At 44.2% G+C, this 16,722-nt stretch overlaps 2 protein-coding genes across 4 annotated transcripts in view; one reads left to right on the forward strand and one right to left on the reverse strand.

Moving 5' to 3' along the window:
* ABCF1 (ATP binding cassette subfamily F member 1) overlaps positions 1-16,722 on the reverse strand; it is a 413,240-nt gene that overhangs the window by 283,005 nt on the left and 113,513 nt on the right. The window lies entirely within an intron of this gene.
* ATAT1 (alpha tubulin acetyltransferase 1) overlaps positions 1-16,722 on the forward strand; it is a 48,007-nt gene that overhangs the window by 12,820 nt on the left and 18,465 nt on the right. For all 3 annotated transcript variants that reach the window (XM_068250418.1, XM_068250417.1, XM_068250419.1), the window contains 4 exons: positions 704-764; positions 5,711-5,824; positions 5,974-6,075; positions 7,112-7,157. In XM_068250418.1, coding sequence (XP_068106519.1) covers positions 704-764; positions 5,711-5,824; positions 5,974-6,075; positions 7,112-7,157 — 323 coding nt within the window. The remainder of the gene's footprint in view (positions 1-703; positions 765-5,710; positions 5,825-5,973; positions 6,076-7,111; positions 7,158-16,722) is intronic.

Here is a 16,722-nt window from a genome sequence, read left to right on the forward strand (position 1 = left end):
TTAACACAGGATCCATTCACATCGGTTAGGATCCAGTCCATTTAGTTCTGCAAAACCTGAGATTGAGGGATACAGGAAATAAATACATACCTGAGGCTTCCTTCAGGCTGATCGATCCTTCGCCCTCCTCTTCCACCTCCTGGATCCACTGCTACAGCTCCCAGTAATCCAGCCAGTTGGGGCATAGTGCGCATGCATTGCCTGGCCATTCGCGCATGCCCCATCATGCTCCCATTGCCAGGAGGAAACTGCGGGAGCGCGACAAGGGAGTGCGCGCGGCCGGACTGCTCCTACACTGACTGACCCCAACTGGCTGAATTATCAGGAGCTGTAGCGGAAGATCCAGGAGGTGGAAGAGGACGGCGAGGGACCGATCAGCCTGAAGTGGGCTAAAGGAAGCCCCAGGTATGTATAAAAATCTCAGGTATGTATCCCTTTATCTCAGGTACCCTGTAATGCCAGTGTGCCTCGACCCTTAAAGTTCCACTGTGCTCAGAACGGCTGTCATTAGCTTTCAATGGTTCCTGTGGAGCTGTACATATGAGTACATTGCTGTTTAGTTCCTGCAGAGAAACTTGAAGAGAGAAACTTAAAGCCCAATCACTGATGACATTTATGGGCAGTGTGCACATACCTGTAGTTTCAGATTTTGTTCTGTCTGCCATGTTCATCCAACGGATTCATTTTGTGTCCTTTGTTTCAGAGCTGGCCGAGGGGTTGTGATTGGTTTTCTCAAGGTGGGATATAAGAAGCTATTTGTGCTGGTGAGATTAACTTTATTAACTACTACATAAAAAAAATGTACACCACTGATCACTGAAGAGAACCTGTGTGAGGGAGCAATTCCCTATCTGTACTTGTTTCTGCATGTAAGACTGTATGATTATAAGAATTCATTTACCTTCCTCAAGAATATATGGTGCGTCTGTGGAATCTGGGTCAGACAAGGGTGTAACTCTGTAGCGTTCCTCTAAAAGTGTAACTTTGCTTTTCCTTGTTAATCATTTTTATATATTGCAGTATTCCCATGTGAGCTGAGAACATTTTTCATCTGTTCTCCACTCGTCAAAAAACTGACAGTGAGCGGCTCCTATTTTATATATAGTAGCTGTTCACACTTGTTACTCTGTAACGGGTCCATTGGATCTGTTGTGGCAAGCGGGCCGCACTTCTGTGCAATCCGCAATAATACCGGAAGAGCAGATACGTACCACCCATATAGCCTATGGAGGTAACTCCTCTCGCCCTGGTTCCAGGCGGACCAGCTGGCTACATGTGATGCGTTGCAAGTGGGAACTGAGCCTTAGTGCTCTGCGCATCCACCTCCTCTCTCACGTCCACAGCTCTGCAGGATAGTGAATGCACCGCATGGATGTAAGCCTCATCTGTCACTTTACCGGTGTCTGTTACAAATAAAGCCTCACTTCACAATGGATGGTGCCCACCCTTTGTCTTATTTATTCCTGCTTTAACTTTATTTGGTTTATAAGGACAGTTCTAGTTTAAGGCTTACTTATATTTAGGGCTGTGGAGTTGGTAAAAAAATCATCCAACTCCGACTCCTCAGTTTATGAAACCACCAACTCCAGGTACCCAAAATTGCTCCGACTCCTCGACTTCGACTCATTTGTTTAACCTCTAAAGACCAGGCCATGTTTTACTAAAATGGCCACTGCAGCTTTAAAGGGCTTGCTGTAGGGCCACACAACGCAGCACACAAGTGATTTTCCCCACCCCCCCTTTTCTCCCCACCAACAGAGGTCTCTGTTGGTGGGGTCTGATCGTCGTCGTCGTCCCCCAGTGGTTTTTTTTTTCCAAATATTTATCTTAATTTATTTATACGAAATCTGGCTATTTATTTATTCCCCCCCAGCTGGCCAATCACGGTGATCAGCTGTCATAGGCTTCAGCCTATGAGAGCCGATCGCTCTCTAGTGCCCCAGGGGGACAGCCGTGTCACATGGCTGTCCCCAGTACAGTGCTGCTGTGGATAGCATTGCTGTACTAAGTGAAAAGACGGCGGTTTCACCTTCGAACAGTCTCCCGATCGGAGTCTGAGCATTGCCTACTGAGCAGGAGATTCACTCTAACTATGCTGCCATAGGAGGAATCAAGTGCAAAAGGCAGTTAGCATATAGTTTATTTTTTGTAAAGTAATATTTTCAGCTCTGAATTCTACTGAGATTTACCGTAGATCAGACCTGCAGCAACTTTGGGAGAACAATGATCGCCAATCTGTCAGTCTTTCTTTTGCTAGAACATCACTTGGAGAGAGAGGTCTCTCATCAGTTCCTTCTTTAGCAGATCTTACAGATGAGACTGGACAATCTCCTGGAAGTTAGAACTCAGGCCTGGTCCTGCCTTATGGAAGACTTAGAAATCCAACAAATAGTGATGTCATAAACCTGGCGTGACTGATCAGCGGTTTGTTATGCTAGGTAGATCCCTTAAATTTTAAGCCTTTAGCAGGGTCCTCCCTTCCCTAGTGTACATGATCGTGTGCTCCTTTCCTATTACAGCCTCATGCTTGTATTACTGGGCCCACCTAAACAGCCCAAAATCGCACGATCATGAATTTTGCCTTGTATAACTTTGTCCTGTGTTGTATAACCTTGATATGTCTGTCATACTTTGTATCATTGTATGTACAGTGGGTTGCAAAAGTATTCGGCCCCCTTGAAGTTTTCCACATTTTGTCACATTACTGCCACAAACATGCATCAATTTTATTGGAATTCCACATGAAAGACCAATACAGAGTGGTGTACATGTGAGAAGCGGATCGAAAATCATACATCATTCCAAACATTTTTTACAAATAAATAACTGCAAAGTGGGGTGTGCGTAATTATTCGCCCCCCTGAGTCAATACTTTGTAGAACCACCTTTTGCTGCAATTACAGCTGCCAGTCTTTTACGGTATGTCTCTACCAGCTTTGCACATCTAGAGACTGAAATCCTTGCCCATTCTTCTTTGCAAAACAGCTCCAGCTCAGTCAGATTAGATGGACAGTGTTTGTGTACACAACAAAGAGAGGAGTAGTTCCCTAAAAACCGCACCACTCAATTCAATAATGAATAGTCGAAAAACTTTATTCAGTATACAAGATGTAAAAACACTTAAAAACAAAGGATCATGGGGCACATGATGATAATAATAAATGCACTAAATAATTCAAATAGCCACACTGTCTGCAATAAACCTCCTCAATAAATACATGAGTATGAACCAATTAATAATATACGTATGTGTAACAACAGTCATATACCCCCTGACAAGCTGTCAGCCAAAAATAGTGCAAACACTGTATGAACAGATAAAGTGCATAGTGCAAAGATGAGGATGAGAGAAACATGTAACACCCATCCAATAAAGATAAATAAAACAATTGTGCAAAAAAGGAATACAAGTACCACGCTAAAGTGCTAAATAGTGAGGATGCGAGGTAGGGCTGAGGCTTACCAGGAAGGAGGAAAGGCAGGCCAGGGAATGGAGTGCCCCGCGGACGCCGTCGCGATTCGCTGCCTAAATGTGCAGCTTCGACTGAGCCCAGTCGAAGCTGCACATTTAGGCAGCGAATCGCGACGGCGTCCGCGGGGCACTCCATTCCCTGGCCTGCCTTTCCTCCTTCCTGGTAAGCCTCAGCCCTACCTCGCATCCTCACTATTTAGCACTTTAGCGTGGTACTTGTATTCCTTTTTTGCACAATTGTTTTATTTATCTTTATTGGATGGGTGTTACATGTTTCTCTCATCCTCATCTTTGCACTATGCACTTTATCTGTTCATACAGTGTTTGCACTATTTTTGGCTGACAGCTTGTCAGGGGGTATATGACTGTTACACATACGTATATTATTAATTGGTTCATACTCATGTATTTATTGAGGAGGTTTATTGCAGACAGTGTGGCTATTTGAATTATTTAGTGCATTTATTATTATCATCATGTGCCCCATGATCCTTTGTTTTTAAGTGTTTTTACATCTTGTATACTGAATAAAGTTTTTCGACTATTCATTATTGAATTGAGTGGTGCGGTTTTTAGGGAACTACTCCTCTCTTTGTTGTGTACAGTATATTTTTTGGTTCCTTTCTGCACGCTCTAATATTTGCCCATACTTATGGTGGAGTGGATGGTGCTTGCCCAACCTTGTGTGTTAAGGACAGTATTTGTTAACAGCAGTTTTCAGATCTTGCCACAGATTCTCAATTGGATTTAGATCTGGACTTTGACTGGGCCATTCTAACACATATATGTTTTGTTTTAAACCATTCCATTGTTGCCCTGGCTTTATGTTTAGGGTCATTGTCCTGCTGGAAGGTGAACCTCCACCCCAGTCTCAAGTCTTTTGCAGTCTCCAAGAGGTTTTCTTCCAAGTTTGCCCTGTATTTGGCTCCATTCATCTTCCCATCAACTCTGACCAGCTTGCTTCCCTGTCCCTGCTTAAGAGATGCACCACTGAGCATGATGCTGCCAACACCATATTTGACAGTGGGGATGGTGTGTTCAGAGTGATGTGCAGTGTTAGTTTTCCGCCACACATAGCGTTTTGCATTTTGGCCAATAAGTTCCATTTTGGTCTCATCTGACCAGAGAACCTTCTTCCACATGGTTGCTGTGTCCCCCACATGGCTTGTGGCAAACTGCAAACGGGACTTCTTATGCTTTCTGTTAACAATGCCTTTCTTCTTGCCACTCTTTCATAAAGGCCAACTTTGTACAGTGCATGACTAATAGTTGTCCTATGGACAGAGTCTCCCACCTGAGCTGTAGATCTCTGCAGCTCGTCCAGAGTCACCATGGGCCTCTTGACTGCATTTCTTATCAGCGCTCTCCTTGTTCGGCCTGTGAGTTTAGGTGGATGGCCTTGTCTTGGTAGGTTTTCAGTTGTGCCATACTCCTTCCATTTCTGAATGATCGCTTGAACAGTGCTCAGTGGGATGTTCAAGGCTTTGGAAATCTTTTTGTAGCCTAAGCCTGCTTTAAATTTCTCAATAACTTGATCCCTGACCTGTCTTGTGTGTTCTTTGGACTTCACGGTGTTGTTGCTCCCAATATTCTCTTAGACAACCTCTGAGGCCCTCACAGAGCAGCTGTATTTGTACTGACATTAGATTACACACAGGTACACTATTTAGTCATTAGAACTCATCGGGCAACTGACTGCACTCAGACCAAAGGGGCCGAATAATTATGCACACCCCACTTTGCAGTTATTGATCTGTAAAAAATGTTTGGAATCATGTATGATTTCCGTTCCACTTCTCATGTGTACACCACTTTGTGTTGGTCTTTCATGTGGAATTCCAATAAAATTGATTCATGTTTGTGGCAGTAATATGACAAAATGTGGAAAACTTCAAGGGGGCCGAATACTTTGGCAAACCACTGTATAAGAGCTGTGTAATATGTTGGCGCTTTACAAATACAATAAATAATTAATACGTTGAAATGATAGTTTCTGACGTTGTCCAATCTGCTCCCGATCACGAACAGGATTGATTTTCAGATCAGAGTTGCACGAAATCGATCCCATTGTTGATCAGGTGCTTATCGGACTTGTCAGAAATGATCGTTTCGGTCTGACAGGAAATTGTATCGTGTATACCTAACATTAGGGACCATTAAGCTAGGTAAACTGAGAAAATGCTTTGTCTGCCTGTCCTCTTATGCTGTATAATTGGCCATTTTTTGTTTTTGATTTAGGATCACAAGGGCTGCCACATAGAAGTAGAACCTCTCTGCATTCTGGATTTCTACATCCATGAATCTCTCCAGCGTCACGGGTTTGGAAAGGAGATCTTTAGCTGCATGCTTCGGGTGAGCGTGAACCCTGCGTGTCCAATGTCTTACATCTCCTGCATGGCCACCCTTTATGACATCATCACATTGTGCCCCCTATTTACTGACCCTCAGAAGCACCCCTTTGCTCTAACATGCCTTACTGATAATGTACTTCCTTGTGGCAGACGGAGCAGGTGGAACCTCAGCATCTGGCCATCGATAGACCTTCTGAGAAGTTTCTCTCTTTTCTGAAAAAACATTACAACCTTCGCTCCACTATCCCACAGGTGAGAGGTCTGGGGTGACTGGTCTGGTACTTTACATACTGCTGCCAGTCTGGGCCAATAGGGGAGATCTGTAAAGTAACAGTTAAATGGAAAGTGTAGTGGTCTTTCTTTTTAGACCAGTTTTAAACCTATTTTTTGTGTTGTGGTGGGATGCCCGCGCCGGTCCTCAAGGATCCTTCGGTCCCCCGCCGCAACTCACTTTCACTTCTGCTGACTTACAAGCCAACGGAAACTGCGCCTGCACGGCTGTGGCCTCACACGTCCTCGCTCACGCCGCCGGGAGTGTCCTGCGCAGGGGCAGTTTTTCTCAGTTGCCGTCGACTTGAAAAAAACAAAACCTTGAAGATCTACTTTGTTTCCAAAGAGTTTCATTGCTTTTGCGGCCCCTTGAGGCAGCACATGTTTACACTGCTATTGTAAAAGGCACCTTAAAGTAATTTTTTTTTTTTTTATTCTTCACAAACTGCTAGGTTTTAAAAACTGTTTTACAGTAAACCTGAAGCTTTAAAAAATAAAAAAAAAAGTTTCATACTTACATCAATTTCTGGATGCTCCAGAGGCTTCACTAATGTCCATGACTCCTCCTTTGCTGTCCGGGACCTTCATCCTCTTCGTGGCCGATCTCCCCTTAATGCACGAGCACGGCCGCATTGCGCAGGCACACGGATGGCCATATTGAACAGGTGCATGGAGTTGCTCATGCACAGAGAAGGAAGCCATGTATAAGCGGCTCCGTGATACTGTGCGGGCCGTACTGTGCACCTGCATAGTGCAGCCACACTCGTACACGGAGGGCTGTGCGGCCATGAGCAATCTTCAACTTTAATGTTGCAGATTACAAAAAGGGTCCAGTCAAAGGAATGGAAGACCCGGGAAGTCTCAGGACCATCCAGAGGCTTCTTACTGAGGTAAGTATCTATTTCTTTTTATGTAACTTAAAGTTTTCCTTTAACACAAAATTGTTAAAAAGATTGTAAAGGGAAAGAGTCTAAACTTTTTTGTTTGTTTTTATTGCATCTGTTTTTTTTCCCTTCAGGTCAATAATTTTGTCATCTTTGAAGGCTTCTTCAGAGATAGGAAAGGTAAATATGCCATGTCTATTGTCAGTGCATGTAAGTATTATCATTATTACCCTTCACTTTCTCACACACAAGGAAGTAAAGTCTACAGGTGTTTGTGTGTGTAGCTGTCATCACTTCCTGTTTTAGACTTCACAGGAAACATGGTGACCAGCACATCAAAGCTTTATTGATATCTCACCAGACAAACCAATCACATGCTTCTCTAGGAGTTTTGTTAAACACACAACCAGCCATACTGAACTCAGAGAGGTAATACAAAACTACATTTAGCAGGTCTGTATTTCCCATGTCAAAGAATTCTGGCTTTGCTTAGATACAGAGGTTTGTCGATAAAGAGATGGAGCAAAACGGCATTGCATTGGGCAACATAAAAAAATAAATAAAAAAATCACACTTGTTCAACTGTTTTGACTAAAGAGAAGGAGGAACTTTACTTCTATAATTTAATGGATAATATTGCTTATTTTTTGCAATATTTATAAATTATTTTATCAATGTTTGCCTATTAACACCTTACCTAACCCTGATTTACAATCTTAAATAGGAAGTTACAGCATCTTTACTTCTGGCAAGGTGAGTTGCTGAGAAGTGTTTTTTCTTCTGTTAGAAGGAACATTATGTGAACTCCCAAAGTGCTCTGGGGGAGAAGGCAGCATGATATCATAGCCCTAGGCTGTGACATCACACTTATTACACTCTACTATAATCTGCTTACTTTAAAGAGAATCTGTATTTAAAAAATGTAGCATAAAAAAACATACCTATGTATAGGGAAATCTCCTATTCCCCTCTGTCATAATTTCGCCCCTCCCCGCCGCACGTATAGTGTGAAGTCAGTATTTACCTTCTGCCCCCCTGCCGCTGTGATCCAATGAAGCGTGACAGGCTAGTTCATCGGAGCCTGCAGCTCGTTACACAGGCTCTCCCAGCCTCTGCCTGTCACACTCTGTCTCCGCAGTTCCCTCACTCATCTGCCTCACAGAAACAAAGCTAAGAGAACGGAGGAGGTGCAATATAAATACAGCACACGGGAGGGCATGGAAGGGGCGTGCATAACATGTCCTCATTACTGAGGAGACAGCCCCTTCCAGATAGAAGGCGACAAATCCGACAGAATGAAGAAACATTGAGTTGTTTCACAGAGGGGGCATTTAAAAAAGGTTGCAGTAAGCCAGATTACGTTAGAACAGGTATAGGAACTTGTAGGATAGAAGAAATAGGGATGAAAATTTTGTTACAGAGTCTCTTTAAAGTAAATGGGAATCAGGGGGGGGGGGGGGAGGAATCAGCCAGATACCTAAGGAGAGGGAGTGCTTTGGGTCCTATAGAGCCTTCCTGCTTCTCTCTCAGTCCTTGCATTCCTGCCATGGCTCCCCTGGTACCATTATTAGACCAATTTGGCAAATACTGATTTCTGCCGCCTAAGAAGGCTTCAGAAGTCTTCGGGAGCCCAAGTGCCCCTGAATACTGGCGGCTCCATACTGCACCTGCGCTAGCACGCTCTCTCACATGCTCACACATGCGCAGTATGGAGCCACCCATCGTCGGGAGCACTCAGGCTCCCGATGACTTCAGAAGCCTCCATCGGCAGGGGATTCAAATGGTGAGCAGGCTCTTAAACTAGGGAGCCGTGAGAGGAGAGGAAAGGCTCTATAGGACCCAGAACCTTCCCTCTCCTTAGATAAGCATTCGGTTGATTTTAATTTTTTTTTAATTCCCATTAGCTTTAATGACAGTATTCTAACAGAAGTTTTAGAGATTTTTTTTTCCTAATAAAACATTGTATTTCTTGGAATGGAATATCATATTGATAGTGTATATATTTTGATAAGAAAGCAATCTGTGCGCAAAATTTAGTATTCGTATGTGCGGGTTTGCTTTATTGTGTACCCAGCCAAGTAGCCAACCCCACCAAAACCTAACAGGACAGCCTGTCCACAAATTGCAGATCTCTATTGCCTTATGTAAAGCCTTGGACACATGCTATACCAGGGGTCAGGAACCTTTTTGGCTGATAGAGCCATAAACGCCACATTTTAAAATGTAATTCCGTGAGAGCCATACATTGTTTCCAACTGGGACAGTGCGCATGCGCAGCAGAGGGCTCAGGTCCCTGTTGACATGGTGATGTGTACACAGTTGATCCTTCGGGCAGCGGAAGTGTCAGACACGTCTTCAGCTTCTCTTGGGTTTCAGCAACATCAGCCATTTCCCCGAGAGCCAGACAGGAGAAATATCGACTAATAGCTTGTACAATTAGCTGGCTGACTTGGGGGTTGATTCACTTTGTAGGACGAGATACCCACACTTTGGCCCAATAGGCTGCCTATTGGGCCAATCAAAGTGCAGGGATCTCACTCTACAAAGTCACTGGACCTGACAGGGTGCAGAGTGGGACAATTGGAGCAGCTGTTAGTTTTGGGGGGAGTGTGAGTAAGTTAGTAGTGCACGCTACAGCAGTAGCATGCCTTTGAAAATGTTACTTGTGCAAACAATGGTAAAAAGAGTGGCACTCAATCACCACAGGGATAAGGGTGCCCAAGCCTCAATGGATCCCCACACCTTTAGATCCAGTTAGTAGAACAAAGAAGCATTGGAGTTGGCGTTGGTCTTTTATTGAAGCATAAAATCAGTGGCTATACAGCGACAGCCCGCTGTTTCAGGTCTTAGCCCTTCATCAAGCCGTGGTTGAAACGGCTTGATGAAGGGCTAAGACCTGAAACAGCGGGCTGTCGCTGTATAGCCACTGATTTTATGCTTCAATAAAAGAGCTTTTTCTATTTTTGGACGTGCCAGCCTCCAACGCTTCTTTGAAAATGTTACTTGCACTGCCACACTAAGCTTCGCTGCTTGAGCAGTGTAGCTTAGTGAATCAACCCCTAAATGTGAGCCAAATGTAGCCATCAAAAGAGCCACATATGGCTCCCGAGCCATAGGTTCCCTACCCCTGTGCTATACAATTATTGGCCAAAGGAGCTGGCGTCAGCTTTGATGACAGCATGTACAGCCCCTTACATCCTTGGGAGATGGAAACAGACTGTCATTTCCCACAATGCAGCAAGGTGTACAGACAGAAAACTGCCAGGACCATGGTCATGATATCCCACTGTGGGAGGGGTTTCGCCTCAATATCAGCCATACAGATGTCCCTGAGGCACTATTAGAGAAAAGGTAACGATTTCTCATGGGAAAGGGAGTATCAGCTACTGATTAGGCCAAGTTTAATCCTGAATTAAAGTTTCTCTTAAAGTGTGTCCCCCGTGCTGTGCAAGGACATCATTGTGTGCCTCCTGCTATGGGGCAACTGCAATTACCAGGCTGCTCTGTCCTTTCAATCCGCCTATAGCTGGGACAGACCAGGCACTTCCATGGCCAAAGCAATAAAGAAAAGGGGGTGTAGCCCAGAAGAAAATATGTTTGACAGGTAGGTATCTTCCCAAATGTTATCATCAATTCTACATAAGTATAGTACATTATGGGCTAGTTGGATGCCAGTTTAAAGTGTAAACAATAGGATGGACAGACTTCTCATTTAAAACAGAACAAGGTATATTGCATTGATTATCACAGCCTTATTTTAAGACATTTTAGCCACACTTGAGATAAACGTATTATTAAATACGGTCAGGTCTGATAAGCTAAGTCAGAGTTCAGTTGAGTATAACTGGTGACAGCTTTAATCAGTCTTCCGTCAGCCATTTCTGATTACCAACAAAACCCTTTATCTAAGCAATGGCTGAATGCTTTGACATGTTTCAGTGTTTCAAAGCTACTCAAAGAAAAACAAAGCCTTGTTTCACAAGTCTGCGCTTTACTCATTAGGTGTGAGAAAGTAAAGGGTTTTTTTGGAAGTAGACCTACTGTATATGAAAAGGACCTGAAAGCTGCCATTGTTGACTACCTTTTTGAAACAAATTGCTAGATGATTTCTGGCTAGTATATTGATCAATAATTTTTTTTTTTGAGTCACACACCTGGAAAAAGCAAGCAGACAGTTTAACCAGAGTGGAGTCAGAACAGTTGATCTGCATATGTGTTCTGGGTCAGTGACTCAGTGTTTTTCAGAACAATGGCAGCTTTCATTTTCTCTCTGTGAAGGTCATTGTCAACCGTGGTCATGCATTGTGCTAAAATGGCTTTGTATTTTTGATGAACTCCACTGGGGAGGGAGGCAGGTCACTTCAGAACACACTTCCCCTCGCTGTACCTGACTTGTGCGCCGCCATATCAGTGATGATATGCTGCTTTTTCCCTGATTTGGGACAAACCACGAATATAGTCAGGTAGTCCAGCCACGAAGGCATTGTGGGCGGAGACAAACACCAATGCCAGTAAATTGTGCATGGGTAATTCCTAAGAAACAGGAACTGCTGGTGGAATCATTCAATAAAGAAACTCAAATTTGGATTATAGATTTTTAGTTATTTTGTGTTTTAGTTATTAGTTTTAGTGTCTTTGCGATTGGCAAAAAAACATGCACTACGAAAATCAGATCAAAGTGCATGCAGTGTGGAAGGGCCCTACCTGTATTTAGAGACCAATACTCTTGTAATCCTGTTTTGATGTTTCGAGAGGGAATGTCTATTTTGTTCTTCTGTAATCTACCTTTTTTTTTTTGAGTTGTGAGGAATAGACTAGAGCCACAGACCAATTCCTACTGATTTACAATGCAGGGTGTGTTATGTATGTCTGTATAGCTATGCCTTTATCAGTTACATGTGTGACACTGCATACACCCCCAATTAAGCCTCTAAAGGGCCAAACATGTTGTGTCTACTTAGACATATTTAGGTTTAATTTCCCCCCCCCCTCCCCTCCTTATTTAGACTAACCAGTGAGTGTGTGAAGTAGTTAGAGATCAGATATAGCAACCACTCCATTATACAGACAATTAAGTTTTCTGGGGAATCCCTACGCCTTCTATTCTAAGTCCTTAATAAGACTTGCAAAGATATGGTGTGAAGGGAATTTATTACAGTAATACGAGTTAAGATATGGGGGGCACGTATTTCATTCCAAGTTTTCTCCTTGGTGATATTTTACATCTTCCACCAACTAGCAAGAAAATCCTTTTATTTTTTCACCAACTTTTAGTACTTTTTCAACTGCTGAGTGCTGAAACGCTGGTTTAAACAGAAGATGAAAAATTGTCTACTAGGAGAAAAATTGAATAAGAGCCGTGATCTCAGAATTCTACTGTTCTGTATCCCCGGCCTTTACCCGTGGAATGTACCCAGATAAAAGAGGTCCTAGTTAGCTGTGAGCAAGAGATTCTCCTACCAGGTTATCCCCACTGACACAAGGAGGAAATTCAGTCCAGCCAATCAGGGCCTTTAGCTACTGGTCCATTAACCACCCGCCACCTGACTGGTCGGTATATGCTGGCTTTGATTGGCCTATTAGTCATTGGAAATTTGTTCTGTTATTTCCTTTATACAACATGGAGCAGACGGTGATTCATCTTTCAAGACATTAGGGCCCTTTATCTTCCAGACAGAGGGCTCTAGTACGTCGAAATCTGTTATCGATTCCCACTATTGTCACTTATTACCCATAAAGGTACATACACATGTCGGCTTTTTCCAAACGACCGGTCGTTTGGACGTCAAATCAGGCGTGTGTACAAACGGTCGTTCAGCTGATAAGACTGGATTTGATCCATCCGTCAAAACCAGCGTTATCAGCTGAACTGAAAAATCCGACGTGTGTACGCACCTTAACAGCTTTTCCTATTAACAGTGATCCTTTATAATGTTGGTCCTTCTTAACAGCCTGTGACATTAGATGAAAGAAGTTTGTGTAATTTTTGGGTCATTTTCTCTCCTGCCCAAATGACCCATTTTCTTTATAATTCTCTAGTCCGTGCAGCTGATGTTACTGTACACACAGAGGAGGACGATCGTCCTGCTAACTCGACAGTAAGATAACGTGCTGACCCCCTGGTCCCTAGACCTGTCTGTATTCACCTAAACTTTTACTCCTTCAGCCGTCCCCCTCTTTCTACCAAACCCTGTGTTTCCATTACTCCCTTTACCCCAGCAGATCTCATGGTGTCAGGAGGCACTGACTGTTACCTGTGAGTGTTTGCTGTAGTAATAACAATCTATAGTACATGTGTGATTATGGTATTAGACTTAACATAAAAATTACCATAATTTGCTTATTATATTATCATTTTATTTTGGTATTCTTTCTTGCCCCATCATGACACATTTGATAATTTAGGTTATAAAATGATACATTTCCTGCAGCCATTAATGTAACCGCAGTGGAGCAAAATCCTGAAAGCCCAACTTAATCCAAGATGGAACAAGGCAAACTCTTAAAGGGAAACTTAAGTCAAACAAAAAAAATGAGTTTTACTCACCTGGGGCTTCCAATAGCCCGCTGCAGCTGTCCGGTGCCCTCGCCATCTCCCTCCGATCCTCCTAGCCCCACGGGCAGCCACTTCCTGTTTCGGTGACAGGAGCTGACAGGCTAGGGACGCGAGTGATTCTTCGCATTCCTGGCCACAATAGCGCCATCTATGCTGCTATAGCATATATCATATACCATATAGCAGCATAGAGGGTGCTAATGTGTCTGGGAACGCGAAGAATCACTTGCATCCCCAGCCTGTCAGCTCCTGTCACCGAAACAGGAAGTGGCTGCTGGCGGGGCCAGGCGGATCGGAGGGAGACGGCGAGGGCACCATACAGCTGCAGGGGGCTATTGGAAGCCATAGGTGAGTAAAACTCATTTTTTTTTTGACTTAAGTGTCCCTTTAAAGGGAAGCTGAAGTGAGAGGAGTAGGTAGGCTAGCATTTTCATCTTGCAATAAACAATGCCAGTTGCCTGACTTCTGTGCTGATGCTCTGCGTCTAGTACTATAAGTCATTGGCCAAGAATGAGCATGCAGATCAGACACTCTGACTCTGGCGCGACTCAATTTGCAACATGCTTGTTGCAGGTGTGTAGGGTTGCCAGGTCGGCTGATGGAGAAAACCGGACAGGGGTGGAGTTAGGGGCGGAGTCAGAAGCACACTTTTATGTAGAGTGGGGCTAAGCAATGGGCTTTTTAAAAAAAAAATTTATAGTATTTATATCGCACTGACATCTTCTGCAGCACATTACAGAGTACATAGCCATGTCACTAACTGTCCTCACCAGTAGTACTGGTCCAGTGCACATAAGAGACAGTTTTTCACCAGTAACTGCACATAAGAGACAGCTTTTCACCAGTAAATGCACATTATAAGAGACACCTTTTCGCCAGTAAATGCACATAATAAGAGACAGCTTTTCCCCAGTAAATGCACAAGAGACAGCTTTTCACCAGTAAATGCACATAATAAGACACAGCTTTTCACCAGTAAATGCACATAATAAGAGACAGCTTTTCACCAGTAAATGCACAAAAGAGACAGCTTTTCACCACTAAATGCACATAATGACAAACAGCCAGTGTTCCCAGTATATGTAGCCAGGGATATATGTGCCCAGTATATGTAGCCAGGGGGTATATATGTCCCAGTATATGTAGGCAGGGGTGTAAATGTCCCAGTGTACGTAGGCAGGGGTATATATGTCCCAGTATATGTAGCCAGGGGGTATATGTGCCCAGAATAGGTAGCCAGGGGGTATATGTGCCCAGAATAGGTAGCCAGGAGCTATATGTGCCCAGAATAGGTAGCCAGGGGCTATATGTGCCCAGAATAGGTAGCCAGGGGCTATATGTGCCCAGAATAGGTAGCCAGGGGCTATATGTGCCCGGAATAGGTAGCCAGGGGCTATATGTGCCCGGAATAGGTAGCCAGGGGGTATATGTGCCCAGAATAGGTAGCCAGGGGCTATATGTGCCCAGAATAGGTAGCCAGGGGGTATATGTGCCCGGAATAGGTAGCCAGGGGCTATATGTGCCCAGAATAGGTAGCCAGGGGCTATATGTGCCCAGAATAGGTAGCCAGGTGCCCCCCCCCCCCCCCCCCCCGCAGGATGAGAACAGTGCAGCAGAGAGAGAGAGCTGGGAGCAGCGGTGGAGAAGGGGGGCAATCTCCCCCCCCCTTCCCTCACCTTAGGGTGCTCTCTCTCCCCCGCTGTCTCCTCCAATATGATGTGCAGGCTGGCGGGTGGCTGCGGGCGGAACTTACCTCTGTGTCGCAGGCGCCGGAAGTTCGGGTCCCGCAGCCGCTGAGATTCGACTCAAAAAAGATCCGGATCAAAGATCCGAATCATTCATGAGCCGGACAACACTATTTAGACTGATTAGTGTTGTCCGGCTCATGAATGATTCGGATCTTTGATCCGGATCTTTTTTGAGTCGAATCTCAGCGGCTGCGGGACCCGAACTTCCGGCGCTGGAGCGACACAGAGGTAAGTTCCGCCTGCAGCCACTCGCCAGCCTGCACATCATCCTGGAGGAGACAGCGGGGGAGAGAGAGCACCCTAAGGTGAGGGAAGGGGGGGAGATTGCCCCTCTTCTCCACCGCTGCTCCCAGCTCTCTCTCTGCTGCGCTGTTCTCCTCCTGCGCTGCGGGGGGGGGGGGGCTCTAAACCGGACAACTTAATTGTCCGGTTTAGCATGCCTTTTTGCACCGGACACAGCGCACAAAAACCGGACACCTGGCAACCCTACAGGTGTGTGACTCAAAAAACACCTAATGCTCAGCATGACAGACTGGCAACTGGCATTGTTTATTAAGTGTCTTGGTGGGTTGTCCTGGAGATCCCTGGAAACCTGAAAAAAGACAAAGGGAAATGAGACCAGGAGCCAGTCGTGCAAATTGCTAATTTCCAAATGAATGTTAGGTGTTACACTCAGGTTTTGTTGGTTTCTGGAAAATGCAACTACTTTCAAAGTTTGCAGTGGGGTATTCACCTGAAGGTCCAACCTGCAAAATGCGTAGTCATAACTTTGTGCAATAAAGAACTTTTTCCTTTAGTTGATTCACAACTGGCTTGTTCTTCAGGAGAGGTATGCCAGCCTCTTCCTCAGTATTTTACATTTTTAGGTGCCTCCTCCCACCAGTTATTGTTTATAAGGGAATGATGATGGCAGGCTCCATATTCCTTTCACTTCAGGTTCCCCTTAAAGCAGTCTTTAACTGTTCAACTAAGCTTTTTAAGTTTAAAAATGTTTCCTGTGAACAGATTGTAGTCTTACAGCCCCTACTTCCTGTTTCCTGTTTCACATGGTCACTCCTGATGGACCTGCCCACCATCTGCATCTAGAAAAGATAGACAGAAATCTGTGGTGGAATTCAGTCAGTATATTCTGCCCATAAAATGGTTATTCTGTCCACCACTTTGCTTCTGTACTTTTTTTATTCAGTAATCCTCCTAACTGCTATTACAGTTTGCCTTGTTGAATTATTAGATGAGTTGGGCTTTTATCATGCCACGCAGCTGCTGCATTTGATTGTTCCATTTCCAAGCTGCATAAAATTTGCATCAACTTTGAATTGCTAGCATCTCGTTGACAATCCCTGCTCTTCAACGATGCATCAAGTTGGAAGATATTCAATCAATTGGTATTATAGTTACTGACAAAGCTGCATGTTATGTTGAGGGTTCATTTGTACGATGA

This window comes from Hyperolius riggenbachi, chromosome 8, assembly GCF_040937935.1.
Source record: "Hyperolius riggenbachi isolate aHypRig1 chromosome 8, aHypRig1.pri, whole genome shotgun sequence".
In the NCBI taxonomy this organism is placed as follows: Eukaryota; Metazoa; Chordata; class Amphibia; order Anura; family Hyperoliidae; genus Hyperolius; species Hyperolius riggenbachi.